Source organism: Salmo trutta, chromosome 20, assembly GCF_901001165.1.
Source record: "Salmo trutta chromosome 20, fSalTru1.1, whole genome shotgun sequence".
In the NCBI taxonomy this organism is placed as follows: Eukaryota; Metazoa; Chordata; class Actinopteri; order Salmoniformes; family Salmonidae; genus Salmo; species Salmo trutta.
The window spans coordinates 45,601,712-45,618,016 of NC_042976.1; the positions used below are offsets into that span (position 1 = coordinate 45,601,712).

At 40.9% G+C, this 16,305-nt stretch overlaps 1 protein-coding gene across 1 annotated transcript; it reads right to left on the reverse strand.

Moving 5' to 3' along the window:
• Window positions 1-531: 531 nt before the first annotated feature.
• Window positions 532-12,413, reverse strand: LOC115156175 (ATP-dependent RNA helicase DDX18). The gene is made up of 14 exons (XM_029703527.1): window positions 12,232-12,413; window positions 11,521-11,709; window positions 11,192-11,386; window positions 9,721-9,856; window positions 9,476-9,576; window positions 8,261-8,460; window positions 6,430-6,544; window positions 6,174-6,313; window positions 5,693-5,854; window positions 4,138-4,290; window positions 3,879-3,992; window positions 3,687-3,743; window positions 1,398-1,575; window positions 532-1,180 (listed from the first exon to the last, which is right to left on the reverse strand). The coding sequence occupies exons 1-14, from the start codon at window positions 12,335-12,337 to the stop codon at window positions 1,035-1,037; spliced, it is 1,992 nt and encodes a 663-aa protein (XP_029559387.1). The 5' UTR covers window positions 12,338-12,413; the 3' UTR covers window positions 532-1,034.
• Between the last annotated feature and the right edge of the window lie 3,892 nt (window positions 12,414-16,305).

Sequence of the window (16,305 nt, forward strand, 5' to 3'; positions counted from 1 at the left end):
AAAAACTAGTTTTAATGACTCCAGCCTAAGTGTATCTAAACTTCCGACTGTAACATGGTGAAGTAAAAAACATATTGTTGACATTTAGGCCACGGTGTAATGCAATGTTTTGCCTTGTGTGGTAGGTTTTGTGGATTGACACTTATGTAGGTGTCATAACCAGCCATAAAATAATGTAATACATGTCATAACACGTCTAAATACACGCGTCATGACAGTATTACGACCATATAACAGGTTGACAAGTTACTGTATGTCAGCTGTTATAACCATGTCATAACGTGTTGAGATGCTGGGTGTCAAGTGTTAGTAGTCCAGTTGTGCACAATAATATTGCTGTCTTCAGCCCCATAACTTGAATACACCGCCCCCATGTGGAACTTATGTCACTACAACCACTTGCTCAGAGGATCTCTACAATGGTGATCAGTTCTTCAAATTACAGAAACTGTTCAGAAAACAGCCTGCCATTGGTTGCAATACCCTACCAATAATTATGAAGGATGCAAGTGCACCAACTCTTAGGCACAATTTGTATCACCAACTGAAAAGGCTTTTTATTTATATTTAAGTATACTATAAAATGGGAATACGATGGTTGAAATTCTGTGTGCCAACAACAGCGTGAGTTTATATAAACGTTTTAATTGGCCAGTAAAGTAGGATGAAAATAATGGAAATACAATTATCAATGTACAGTTCTGCATAATTAAATCAAAGATAGTCCATGGTAAAATCCACATCTGCTGTGAGTAAAGGACTGCAGGGGCTGTCCTCAACAGTTATTAGCCCACACAGAGTCCTGTCACTACAGATACAAAATACTTGTCCAGAAAGACACAGGTGGAGGCATTGAAGCAGAAATTGGGCCTCCTACAGGTGGCAAGAGACTGTCCTAACACATACAAATAGGGAGCAAGACACGATGCCCATTACAGGGTCATAGATGGGTCTCTAGATAAGAGAGAGCGAGAGGGGAGTGTGTGTGTCCAGGTCAGGAAGCCATTTTGAAGTGGTCCCCCAAGGATTGCAGGTCAGCGTGAGAATTGCCTCTTGTCCCCCTTGCCTTTGTTGACGTGCTTGAAGATTTTGGCTTTGTGAGCGGGCTTGCCCTTCTGGTAGCCGAAGCCGCCGCCTCCACCCCTCTTCGTCATCTTCAGTCCTCCTTTGCTGTGAACGTCTGGAGAGGAGTGCTGGGTTAAGGGAAACACAGTACTGCACTGAATTGACCAATTGAGAAGGCTTTTATCGTTACAACCTGTGTGTGTGTGTGTGTGTGCCAGAGGGATGGGATAAAGGATGTTTGACAACAGACATTGACAAACAAAGGCGATGCAACCCTTCAGAAACGACATTGGTGAAAATATGCCCAGACACTTGGACGTAGAAAAGGATACTGAGGTCGACGTAGGGAGGCACATTAAAGCCGAAAGACTGTGCCACCATCGGGAGGTTGAGCGTGTTGACACTGTAGATCGCTTTGAGGGAATGAGAGTCGTACGCCCGCACATAGGACTTGTAGGCCTCCTGGGCTGACTTGTGCAGGTAGTAGTTCTTCTCAATCAGCTTATTCAGCTGCAAATAACAAATTGAGAAAACTACAAACCTTTCTGTGGATTTGTCATTGAGATTTCAAGGCTTGTCAGATAATTGCATACACTCCACTGCGTATTTATTTGGACAGTGAAGCTAAAACTTTATATTTGGTTCTATACCACAGCATTTTGGAAGAGAGATCAAATGTTTATGAGGCGACAGTATAGAATGTCAACTTTTATTTGAGGGTATTTTCAAATAGTGCCTTCAGAAAGTATTCATAACCCTGAACTTATTCAACATTGTTGTGTTACAGCGCGAGTTCAAAATGGATTCAATATCAAAACAATTGTCCCCCAGCTACACACAATACACTTTGAAAACTTTGCACACCTGGATTGTAAAATACTTGCTAATTATTATTTTAAATTCTTCAAGCTCTGAAGTTGATTGTTGATAATTGCTAGACAGCCATTTTAAGTCTTGCCATAGATTTAAGCTAACTGTAAAAATTCTATGTAGCAATTCCAGTGTAGATTTTGCCTTGTGTTCAAGGTTATTGTCCTGCTGAAATGTGAAATTGTCTCAGTGGCTGTTGGAAAGCAGACTGAACATGGTTTTCCTCTAGGATTTTGCCTGCTGCATTCCGTTTCTTTTTATCCTAACAAACTCCCCAGTACTTGCCGATTACGAGCATACCCATAACATGATGCAGCCACCACCATGCTTGAAAATATGAAGAGTGGTACTCAGTGATGTGTTGGATTCACCCCAAACATAACAGCCACCACCATGCTTGAAAATATGAAGAGTGGTACTCAGTGATGTGTTGGATTCACCCCAAACATAACACTTTGTATTCAGGACAAAAAGTTAATTTCTTTCCCACATATTTTTGCAGTACTATTTAAGTGCCTTGTTGCAAACAGGATGCATGTTTTGTGATATTTTTTTTCCTTTACAGGCTTCCTTTTCACTCTAAATTTAGGTTAGTATTGTGGAGTAACTACAATATTGTTGATCCATCCTCAGTTCTCATATCACAACCATTAAAACTCTGTTTTAAAATCACCATTGGCCTCATGGTGAAATCCCTGAGCAGTTCCCTTCCTCTCTGGCAACAGAGTTAAAGACGCCTGTATCTTTGTAGTGACTGGCTGTATTGATACACCATCCAAAGTGCAATTAATAACTTCACCATGCTCAAATCGATATTTTATGTGATTGATTCTGTGCTTGACAATCACAACTCGTTTGAAGGACCTTACAGATAATTCTGTGTGTGGGGTGCAGAGATGGGGTAGTCATTCAAAAACCATGTTAACCACTATTATTGAACACGGAATGAGTCCAAGCAACTTGAGATTTGTTAAGCACATTTTTACTCCTGGAATTATTTTGCTTGCCATACCAAAGGGGCTGAATACTTATTGACTCAAGACATCTCAGCGGTAAATGTATTCATTTCAAAAATGTTCCACAAACAAATTTCCACTGACATTCTGGGGTATTGTGTGTAGATCTGTGATAAAATCTAAATTTAAATCATTTTAAATTAAGGCTGTAACAAAAACAAAAAAGGAAAGGGGTGTGAATAATTTCTGAAGCCACCATATACATGTTCAACCTTTTAGAAATGAAAGCACTATGTATCTAGTCCCCTCATTTGTGTATTGAAGTGGCCAAAAGTTTAGTATTCGGTCCCATATTCCTAGCAACGCAATGATTACATCAAGCGTGGATACAAACTTGATAGATGCATTTGCAGTTTGTTTTGGTAGTGTGATTATCAATTTAATCAATTTTGAATTCTGGCTGTAACACAAAACATGGAATAAGGGGTGTGAATACTTTCTGAAGGCACTGCATATGAAAATACCCTCAAATAAAATGTTCTTTACTGTCGCCTCAAAACATTTTATCTCCAATCCAAAATGCTGGAGTACAGAGCCAAATTAAAAGTTTTAGCTTCATTGTCCAAATAAATACATTGGGGAGTATGTGTAACAGAAGTTAACTCCTGTTCAAAGGAAGAAGTTGCTTATGACTTGACCAGACCAATGAATTAGCCATTGCAGTCCACATGTGACAGATGGAATGTGAGTTAGCTCTGATTCACATGCAGAAATAAATGTGGATGAATATCTTACCTGACCCTGGATATCAGAGATCTTTGCCCAAGAAAATTCAAACTCACTCAAAGGAACCTGAGGCAAGATGAAAACACAAATCTAAAATGTCATTTTATAACATATCACTGTTGAAAGACTTAATCTTTTGCATGTTTTTCTTGGTTTTGCTGGGTTGAGGTAAGGTCAGAGATGGTTGGGTTAGGGTCTTACCTTGGCTTGTTTGAGGAAGCGCAGGAAGCCCAGCTCCTCTGGCCTGAGGATTAGGAGGGCATGACCTATGCCGTTGATCCCGCGAGCCGTTCTGCCCACCCTGTGGATGTATTCCTAGGAAAAGAGGGAAGAAATAAGGAAGAGGGAAAACAATGTGAATGCTTCACTGAGACATTGGCTAGAAATGCCTATAGGCTAGGCGTTATTTCTGGCTAGTGTCAAAGCTGCATGAAACAGTGTCTCAAACTTCACTAGGTACCTTGGGGTCATCTGGGGGGTCATATTGGACAATCCAGTCCACCTCAGGGATGTCCAGGCCTCTGGCCGCCACGTCTGTACACAGCAGGATGCCTGAGTCGGCGTTACAGAACTGGAAGAAGGTGGTGGTACGCTTGGTCTGCTTTTGCTTCCCCTGAGAGATCAAAGCAAAAGGAGATTAGACGTCAGCCACAGACAGCATTGACCACAGAGGATGCCTGCTGAAGGCTTCCGCATGCTTCGGTTGGCTAGGCGAACTGAACGTGCATGTTAGCATACTCCCTTAAAAAAAGACCTTCGCAATGCTAGCTGTGCCACTAGAGATTCTGGGTTCGAGTCCAGGCTCTGTCGCAGCCGGCCGCAACCGGGAGACCCATGGCGCAGTGCACAATTGGCCCAGCATCGTTAGGGGAGGGTTTGGCCGGTAGGGATGCCTTGCCCCATCACGCACTAGCGACTCCTGCGGCGGGCCGGGCGCATGCACACTGACACAGTCGCCAGGTGTACAGTGTTTCCTCTGACACACTAAATGTACATTGGTGCGGCTGGCTTCCAGGTTAAGTGGGCATTGTGACAAGAAGCAGTGCAGCTTGGCTAGGTTGTGTTTCGGAAGATGCATGGCTATCGACCTTCGCCTCTCCCGAGTCCCTGCGGGAGTTGCAGCGATGAGACCTGACTTTAACTACCAATTGAATACCACGAAAACATTTTTTTTTTATAGAAAAGACTAATTGAAAAATGAGAAAAAGCGGCAATAGTAATGTTTGTCCTTCTTGAGACACCGTAGCCAAAATAGTCCAAATTAATCTAACTCAAGAAATCTGTAATTGATTTTGACATTTTTGCCAAGCATATTACAGCATATGTTAATGTTTAATGCCACAGCACAATATTTGTTCATATCATATTATAGCACATATCATTGTGCTATAATGGTTTAAGGCCTTTAGACCCAATTGTGGATGAGAGAGAGAACACCTTGTGGAGTCAAGACTGGGGTTCACTGTAGCAAAGCTCAAATTGAGTCAGATAATAGCCTGAAAACTTCAGACACAGAGTGTAGCCTGCAATATGTTGCTAGTCTTGGAACTACCTAGCTGTTACTCGAGACACAGATTAATTATATTTTAATTTGGGCGTAATTATCACCTGTGGTGTATATGGCTTGAGCGTCTTTTAGATTCAAAGGGCTCAGAATAACTTCCTGAGACAAGTGAATAAAGTGAGTTGGGTCATGTTCAGCAGGCACTAAACAGATAGTACCTTCCCGTTTCTGACGGTTTATCTGAACTTGTCCAACAGAACACACATTTCTTTTTTCTTTTGTAAAACGCTTTGCTATGGTGTGCCCTAATGTTTACAACCCTGAGGGGTATACTACAAAGCAGGATCAAGGAGTTAGCCAGGTAACTTGCCTAAATGTTATAAAATACACTTACTTTTACATTTAAAAAAAATAAATAAAAGATAAGCATGAAATGAGCATGGTCTAATTGACTCAAGATCCCAACACGCATAATAGTTTAGCTTTCTTAATGACAGAGGTGACAACTCACGTGGATGGCCATGACAGGCAGGTCAATGTAGTTGAGCAGCTCGTAGTGGAACTTGACCGACATGCAGGATGAGAAGAACACCATAAGCTTCTTCTTGCGGTTCTTCTTCAGGAAGGTGAAGAGCAGCATGAAGCGCTTCTCTGAGGGACACACCACATAGCCCTGAAAACCAAGACAATGTTTACATATCAGACCACGCATCCCTGAAGCACCAGAGACAACCAGAGAACCACATCCCTGTCTGAAGTATACATTAACTGATGTGAGGTTTACCTATAACCTTGCTGTGGATGAGACACGGTAAGGTCTCAAACGCCCCAATACTCTAACCAAAAACATTAAAGCGTTGCTACTTTCAGATACTTTGAGTCTTGGGACAAGTGACGACTAACCGCTTAACTTAACTAGCTACAACAAGCGGACCCCCTGGCACATCATGCATGAGTATCGTCACTCTGCAGCAGTGAGTCATTTTGTTTACCTGCTCCAGGCCGTCCACGGTTGCGTTGTCCTTGTTGTCGTCCACACCCACGTAGAGGGGCTCCTTCTTCAGGGAGATACGGGCCAGGTCCTCCACCTTGCGGGTCTGGGTGGCCGAGAACAGCATTGTCTGCCTCCGCTCTGAGGAAGAATGCACGTTGAACATGTTAAACACTGGGAGTTATACATAAAGACAAATAGCCTCATCAAACTCCATGGTACAGTATGTTCAAGGACTGTTATAGGTGGGTACATACTTGGCAGGAGTTTGATGATCTGCTTCAGCTCCTCCTCAAAGCCGACCTCCAGGATACGGTCAGCTTCGTCAATAATCAGACACTGGAGGTTCTTATACATGAAGCCGGCAGTATTCTACAGAGAGCAAGGGGGTGGAGAGAAACGAATGAAGAGCCCAGTACTGAATGTGTGGAAAAATCTAGGTCCGACCCCATTTAGTCGACAGATTTGTTTTGTCGAGTGGTCGCAAATTAATTGTATTTATTTTATGGCAGACACACTTGTCTCAGTGGAGTGTCCATTGTTGAGGCTGCGTTGGATGGCGTTGTCTAGCACAGGCATCGCAATCAAGGGTATTTGCCTTGGCATGCCAAGCAATTTGATAACATTTTGGAAATAAGTGAAATTGCATTAGTTTCAAAATTGCATTGGTTTTCCATAAATGGCTACTACTTTGGACCTGACACTGTTTGAGAGAGTATTCCGTAGGTCTACAGTATGTGAAGATGTGTCTTTGGTATAATTAAAAAATGTTAAGTCGAGGAGGGGCAGTGTGGCTAAGATGCATAAGGCGCGTCCCTCCCCAGAATGTGCTCTGCTGCCAATTTTTGAACATTCATTGTTTCATAACTTCATTGTATGAATTGTGAGTGTTAGTGTCTATCAATTCCCCATTACATATATCACCAGTAGTACATTTACGGTTAATCCCCATCATTTGTAATCTACAATGTTTGTTTGGTTATGGTAACTTCTGTTAATGCATTCAATATATTACAGTCGTTTACCGTTCTCATTGTCGGAGTGGACATATTTGCAGAGCTCAAAACGTATTTAATTTGAGTTTTGTCAATTTATGAATCGTCTTTTGTTTGGAGCGCTCCTGTCAATGTTGAGTAAGAACGCACAACTGACTACGAGTCGGAGTAGGCAACCTGGCCTGCGAGCAAATGTAGAAATGTGCCCATTTGGGGATGTCTGATAGTATTTCTGATTGTCGTAACTCACCACCAAAGTGGAGCTTCTCAAAGTTTTTTTTTTTATTCGCCTCAAAAAGCAAGCTGGCAAAGTCTGTTTTTACTTGCATTGAATGACAATTAGGGCTGTTCGACAATTTGTGTGTGTGTTGTGGACCGAGTGTGATTTGTTCTTTCGACCAATCAATTGGTCAACATTTTAAAACGTGTATTTTTCCATATATAGACACACCTTTTGTTTGAATAAAATAAATGATATGTAGGCGACAACTTGGCTGATCATTTTTAATCGCAGTGTTTAAAGTAAGACAAATTATTGAAGAGGGAGCAGAGATCAATATAGCCTAATCAGAAAGGGGGGGGGGCTGTTCCCGATCATCCTCCTCCCGCTGTCATTACGCCCCTGAAGTTTCCGTCAACCTTTTCCAACTGGAGTGCCAAGTTATCGTACCATTTCTACTAATCTGCGTGCCAGTTACGATTTTCATGGAACAGTTTAATTTATAATAAAGCCTTCATATCTCAAAATCAATGTCATGTGGTTCATCAAAATTCTATTGCCAACTCTATGCTCTGCATGAGGCAAATGATCACACCAGATACTGACTGGTTTTCTGATCCACGCCCTACCTTTTTTTGGGAGGAGGATCTGATCAACAGATGCATATCTGTATTCCCAGTCATGTGAAAGCCATAGATTAGGGCCTAATGAATTTATTTCAATTGACCGATTTCCTTATATGAACTAACACAGTAGAACCTTTGAAATTGTTGCGTTTTATATATTTTTTCAGTGTACAATCTGATCCTTAGTCAACATTGCGGTGCTCAGAGGTTACCTGGTCACAACTTCGATATAAATGAATACAGTTACCTGGAGGTGGTCAAGCAGTCTGCCGGGCGTGGCCACCAGGATGTTGACGCCATTGGCCAGCCTCTGGGCCTCGGCCGTGCGGTTGCTGCCGCCCATGATCAAGCCGAAGGTGTGCACGTGGTGGGTCATCAGCTCCTTCATCACGCCGTATGTCTGCATGGCCAACTCGCGCGTTGGGGACAAGATCACCACGCCTGTACCTTAGGATAGTGGGGAGCAGGGCTGCGTCTCAGGCACATTTCAATTCAGTTCCTAGGCCCTTTCTTTAGACCCTACACCTTTGATGTTAGCAGAGCTAGTAAGACTGGATGGGTGAAAGGTAGAGGGAAATTGTGCCAGTCCTTTCATATCTGTGAACACCAAAAAAAAAAAAAGAAGGGGTCTACACACTCTACGGAGACAATAGATACAGAGCCTAGCGCAGTGTTGAAATGTCGTTTTTAGTCACAAAGGGGGCGGCTCCGTGTAATATGCTTCGCCATTCAACATACTTTCGTGCTACCTGAAAATTGAAATGGACCTTATTCCTCGTGGAGCCAGTGTTGTCGCTTGGTTCCTTGATCTGATCAACAGGCTACGCATGAAAGTAGCATTGATAACCAAATATAACCTCAGCAACTGTTCAAACAATAAACCAAAACACTGTAGCCTTATTAGAATCTACCCAAAAAGGAATTTTGTTGTGAAGTAATAACTACTGCTACACGGTAAAAACAGCTGGTAGCCATGTGCCTTCTCTATTTTTTTTAGCTGATATGGGAGCGAATACATTGAAGATGCATATTAAATTGGGATAATGTTTTAAGTTACACGCACGAGTAGGCAAAAAAAAAATCTGCCAGGACAAATTATTTCACATGGGTGACATGCTAAGTAACCTACACCTTACCGGCAGGCACAAAACATGATCATGTAAATCAAAACATTAACTTTCATTACATGTAGGCGTAGCTATTATTTAAATATGCAGTTAGTTCTTTCGAATTAGCTTACAGTTAAGGATGATGTTTTCAACAGGAAAATCTCTGCCATCACCCAGTTGTGAACTTTGCGATTTGGGAGAAATGCATGAACCGGCGAGGTATCACGTTACCAAAATGTGTCCACTGCTCCAAAAATCCATAGATATAAGCACGTGAAGCTTGTAGCATGATGATGCAGAATGTTTATAACATTGAACCAATATAGACGGTTGAAGCAATCTACTAATCTTACCATTTCTGGGCATGAATTTAAGTTTGTAGATGAGCTCGATGGAGGGGATGAGGAAGGCCAGAGTTTTACCACTGCCAGTCTTAGCAGCAGCCAGGATATCTCTAGAAGAGTCAAAAGATAAAAAAAGGGAGTCATCTATCAAGTCAAAACAATATTAGCCTACTCAGTCCTTTATCAGTCCTGTAGGGCATGAACAGGTGCTGATTCTGCCTAACATGAAACTTGGAGATAAACTGTAGGCGTACCTTCCCTCCAGTAGGGGCTGTATACTTTTGTGTTGGATCTCAGTCATGTGCTCAAAGCCCATCTCCTTCACAGCCTTTAGAGTGTTCTCACTCACCAGAGGCGCTAGAGAGGCAAATGACGTGTCCTCAAACGCACCTGAGATACAGAAACCACAGTTAACAGTTCCCACCTTTGTGGGTTTTGGCATATCACCTCCCCTGTCTAATATCTTGACTTTCTCTACGCCACAAAATCTAAAAGGTAGAAATGTCATGTTTTAGGTCATTCAAATGTACTGCGACTGGATAATCTGTCGTTTCGCCTGATTGAACTTTTATGTTCAGTAATTCTCTGTTTGAGAGAGAGGGAGGTTTTACCGACATAGCAGAGCCCACATGGACATCTAATAATGTAAATAACATGGTGGTGGAACACGTAATAATATCATTTAGCGAATGTGGAGCCCATCGATGTTCCATTCGTTTGGAGGTAGTATTCATCATCAAACCTAAAATAGTTATACTTCGGTCCCAAATAAATGATATTATTACGTGTTCCACCACCTATGTTATTTACATTTTTAGATGTCCATGTGGGCTCTGCTATGTCGGTAAAACCTCCCGCTTTCTCAAACAGAGAATTATTGAACATAAAAGTTCAATCAGGCGAAACGACAGATTATCCAGTCAACTTTTGAAAGTCATTTTCAAGACATGCGCCCAATAAAAAGACACAGGCTTCCGTATAGCCTACACAAGTTTCACGCGTTGCGTGTAGCTTGTTGGCACTACAGTCAGAGGCTCGTGAACTGGGAGATCACTAATCAATGAAAAATGGAAGTAAAATTACAGAATTAAGTTAGATAAATGAGAAGGCGTAGGCTACAATGAACAACCGACAGCTAGCCTGCGGTTTATTCTGAATGGAATGTTGTAGACAAGGAACGGGGAGCGCAGTCAAATAGCCTCGACTATTCTAGCTGGCTAGCTAACACCTGACTATCTTAGCTAGCTTCTTTACATCGTTTTGATGCAGTAGACAGGCACTGCCAGATGGGATGATAGATAACCTATGCCATTTACAAGTTTGTCTAACTAGTGAGTCAGTGGCTACTTTTTTTCCCACTCTCCCTCTGGTGTCACACACCGCTGGCCCCTGCCCAACTTAATTAAAGTTAAAAAAAATAAAAAATAATAATAATTAAAAAAAAAAAACTATTATTCTAAATAGTGAAATGATTTTAACACTAACACAGCAAGTAGACTGACTGGGGATTACCTACAGTAAAGGACCATGCTTACCAGGAAGATAAAACACAGACAGATTATACATATGTGTATGCTGGCAGAGGCTCAATTGTAAATAGTTCCTGGCCCATATCTAAGACTGAGAAATGATTGCTACACATAACATGCACAACTGCCAAGGCTAACATTTGGTTGTGTAAAGGCCTCTGATTGACCAATGTCTATATCATTGAACATGGAATACCTGTCAAGCCAGATGGGAGCTCTGGTTCATCTTCCTCCTCAAACTTCTCTCCTTCCCCCCTTTCTGCCTCATCCTCACTTCCCTCTTCATCCTCCTCCCCCTCATCTCCCTGTTCAAGAGGCTGTGTGGGTTTGTCTGTGGTCTGATCAGCATCCTCCTCTGTCACATCCTCCTCCTTCTTCGCTTTTTTCACACCTACATTAGAAACATGAAATATTCTTTGACATGGACAACATTCACTAACTTGGGAAACTGACACTTTTAGCCATTTACCCCTTGAATGGTTCAACAACCATTCTAATAAATGACTGAGTGGCACACAACATTACCTGGCTGTTCAGTGGTGCCGAGCTTTCTTTTATTTTTATTCTTGACAAAATGTTCTGTGTCCACCTTCGCCGACACATTCTTCTCTTTTTGCTGCTTATTCGTGGGTTTGGCATTCTGTGGCTTTGATATTGCTGTGGCCACCTGACTCCTTTCGTCACAACACTCCTCTGGAAGTCCGTTTGCGTCGTCTGTGAATAACGTAAGTTACACAAAATAACATATATTTTTAAATCACATCAACTAGGCTATCATTCAACGAACTAGCTAGGTGGCAGCAAACCTTATTAGCTAACTGACTGACTGGCAACTTAATTCAAATATGGCAGATATCAATAACGGGAAGAGAGCAACGTCTCAAAACCAACAATGTACAACAATGTTTGGCTTATGTCTAAGGTTAGCAACACATTTTTTTTTAAAGCAGTACTGTAGTAGCTAGCTATAAAAACACCACAAGCTAACCGAATGGGGATCACGTTCATTCACTCGTTACAATCGTTGGTTTAGCTACGTGTATTAACTAAAATACTGTCTTTAATGCGTGATTTCCGATATAGACAACTCTGCAGAAACATCCATCGGAGACATACTAGCTAGTTAAGGTAGCTAACATAGGCAATAGCTACTTAGCCTTGCTTCGAGGTGGGCTAGCGCGATAAAGTGTCAATACAACTTGTCGACAATGATTTCGATACTGGAAAAACAGTTACCATTATCTCCCTCCTGTTTCCGTTTCTGAAGTAGCTTTCGCTCTTTGTTCTTTTCGCTTCTTTTCTGGATTTTCTGCCGAAGAAGCCTCATCTGAAGATCTGCCATGATTGCAGCTGAGCACTCACACACGTGGAACTCTTCTTCTTCGGTGGCGTTTATCGGTGATTGGCATTCAACGTTATGGTGCATTACCGCCACCTACTGTACTGGAGTCTGGGCCAGGGATAAACTCAATTTTACCTGCCAGCCCCGTTGCTCTTAATTAAAAAAAGAGAACAAAAGTTACCCCATGACTTATTCCACATTTTTGTTGTGCTACAGCCTGAATTCAAAATCGAATGAATATATGTTTTTCTCAGCCATCAATACACAATACCCCATAATGACAGTGAAAATGTTTTTAGAAATGTTTGCAAATTTATTGAAAATTAAATACAGAGAAAGCAATATCTCAACTAAAAGTAAACAAGTCTCCAGGCACTGATGGCTTCCCTTCAGAATGGTTCAAGACCTTCAGAGAACAACTAACACCTCTACTTAAGGCCTGTTTTAACTGGACTCTGGTCTCCCACCGTCATGGAGAGAGGCCATCATATCTGTAATCCCAAAAGAGGGTTAAGATAAGAAGGAATGCAGTTCATATAGACCTATCGCAATTCTTAACACGAATTATAAACTATATGCATCAATAATAGCCAAAAGAATGGAGAACATAATCCCAGAATTGATTGACGGAGATCAAACTGGTTTCATACAAAATAGGCAGACACAGGACAATATAAGGAGAACACTACATGTCATGGACCACATTACTCAGAATAAGACAAGTGCAATATTAAATCAGTCTAGATGCAGAAAAAGCATTTGATTCAGTGTGCTGGGATCACCTATTCCAAGTTATGGAAAGATTTGGTTTCAACAAAGAAGTGATACAGTGCATCAAAACACTGTATTCATGTCCGACCGCTAGAATGAAGATAAATGGACATTTGTCACGAACGATAAAATTAGAGCGAGGGGCAAGACAAGGCTGTAATCTTTCACCCACGCTCTTCTCCTTGTACCTCAAGCCATTAGCACAGGCAATAAGACAGGACCCAACCTTAGAGGGGATAACAATAAGAGTCAGTGAACATAAGATATGCATGTATGCTGATGACGTTCTGTTATTCCTTAAAGACCCAGGCTCAAGTGGACCTAGATTGATGGATGTTTTACAAACATTTGGAACATATTCAGGGTATGTGCTTAACGTACACAAGACCCAAGCCCTAGTATATAATTATACCCCACAGGAAGAGCTGAAGAGTAGGTATAACTTCCACTGGACTTCCACTCATCCATTAAATATCTTGGAGTATATCTACCAAAAGATACACCCAAACTTTATTGCATGAATTACGATCACATCATCAAGAAAATATATGATGACCTAGACAGGTGGAATTCACTTCCCTTAGCTCTTAGTAGTAGAATTGAAACAATCAAAATGAACATCCTGCTGAGGTTACTGTATTTGTTCCAATCACTGCCCATAGAAATCCCGCCTAAACAGTTTAGAGAATGGGATAAACGGATATCAAGGTTTATCTGGAACAGTAAGAGACCAAGAATTAGATATACAACATTACAATTACCAAACAACTGTGGGGATATGGCCTTACCAAACCTAAAAGATTATTATGTGTCAGCCCAATTGATTGGTGCAATTCAGAATACCAATCCAAATGGAAAGACATTGAGACTACTTTGACAGAGACACCCATACAGTCAGTTTTGGGAAATAAGGACATGGTAATAGAAATATACAGTAGACAAAATCAGTGGATTCATTTCTCTCTGAAGACATGGTTTAGGGTAGTTAAGCAAAATAAATTAGACAGAGAGATCAAACTGCTGAGTTGGCCCGCATACGACCCCAGCTTCATCCCTGCAACTCAGGACAGCAGATTTAAACAATGGACGCAGAAAGGCATCACATCATTCAGTACAATTATAAGGAATGGGGACCTAGATAACGTCCAGGACCTAAGTAAAAAACATGGCTTGGATAAACAAGATTTTTACAGATACCTACAAGTTCGACACTATTTCTTAAGGGAGATAAAAGTGACTGACCCTCGAGCACCTCCAAAATTAATCCAAGTATTCACTAACGCATACAACTTGGGGAGGACCAAAAAAAATATCTCAAATCTCTACTTGGGTATTCAATCCTCAAAGAAACATTCTACAAACTATATTAAAAAGAAATGGGAGGAGGAACTTAACATTGAAATAACTGATGAAACATGGTTGAACATATTAGAGACTCAACAAAGCACCACCAACTCAAGGTCATAGAGAGAATTCTGATGGAAGAATGTTGTACGTTTCTTCATAACACCTAAACTTAAATCAAAACAGACTGGCTCCCTACATCCTTGTTGGAGAGAATGCGGCCTATCGAGGGTGGATCTCTCTCATATCTTTTGGACTTGCCCCGCAATCGAAACCTACTTGGGAGAAATAAGATCTAACATTGGAAAAATAATGGGATTTGACATAGAACAAACATTAATTTCTTTGTACTTGGGTGAAATACCTGATAACTTACACAATAGAGAAAAGTACCTCTTGAAGGTCCTACTGGCAGCCAGTAAAAAGGCTATCACTAGGAAATGGCTACAAAAATACCCTCCCACAGTGACACAATGGATAGACATTGTAAAAGAAATACACCACATGGAGTGTATGACCTTTGCTTTAAGAACACAAGAGGAGAGAGGTCAGGAATACTGGGAAAAATGGGCTTCGTACTTGGAAAAGGTCTAATTCAAAGATGTCAATGTAACTAATATGATGAAGGTATGACGTGCACTATAACTGCCAGATCTTTTTTGTTGTTCTTTTATTTGACTTTATTTGTACTTTCTTTGTGTTCCTACAATAAAAACAAAGTATAAAAAAAAGAAAAAGAAAATGAAATACAGAAACATCTCATTTACATAAGTATTCACACGATATTTTGTAGAAGCACCTGTGTAAGCCTCTAAGAGCTTACAATACCAGGATTGTGCAATATTTCCCCATTCATATTTTAACAATTCCTCAAGGTCTGTCAAAATTGGTTGTTGATTATTGCTAGACAACCATTTTCAGGTCTTGCCCACCACCAACAGGTGCCCTTCTTTGCGAGGCAATGTAAAACCTCCCTGGTCTTTGTGGTTTGAAATTCACTGCTCAACTGAGGGACCTTACAAATAACTATATGTGTGGGTTACAGAGATGAGGTAGTCATTCAAAAATCATGTTAAACACTATTATTGAACATGGAGTGAGTCCATGAAACTTATGTGACTTGTTAAGCAAATTGTTACTCCTGAACTTAAGGGGTTTAAGACTTACTGACTCAAGACTTTCAGCTTTTCATTTTTTATTAATTCATAAAAAATTCGACAAACATAATTCCACTTTGATTATGGGGTATTGTGTGTAGGCCAGTGACTAAAAAAATCAGAATTTAATACATTTTAAATTCAGTCTGTAACACAACAAAACGTGGGGGAAATCAAGCAGTGTGAATACTTTTTGAAGTTACTGCAACTAGCCTGGCTTGCTGACAATTCTGACAAGTCAAACATTTTACCTTGTTTCTGGTGCATGTATTTCATGACACTCGTTTGCTACAACAAGTGGCAACTTTGTTTCAAAGTTTCGTCATGGAATTGTTAAGCGGCACCATTATCGTGGAAACGTTTTCAACTGCACATAACGTGTTCTTTAATGCCCCGTCTTTAGTCAGCTGTTGTACAACACATTCAAAAACTAGGTCGTTTTATCTCTGATCCAGGTCAGGGATGGTCAACTCCAATCCTCGGGGGCTTGATTGTTGACACACTTTTGCCCCAGCCCCAGCTAACACGACTCCAATAATCAACTAATCATGATTTTCAGTTTAGAATGCAATTAGTTTAATCAGGTGTGATAGTTAATTCTATAGACAAAATACTTATGAAATAGTATTCTATCTTTCAGCGAAAGGAGGTTACAATAACCATGTCAAAGGTGAAGTATCAACGCATTGAAAACGG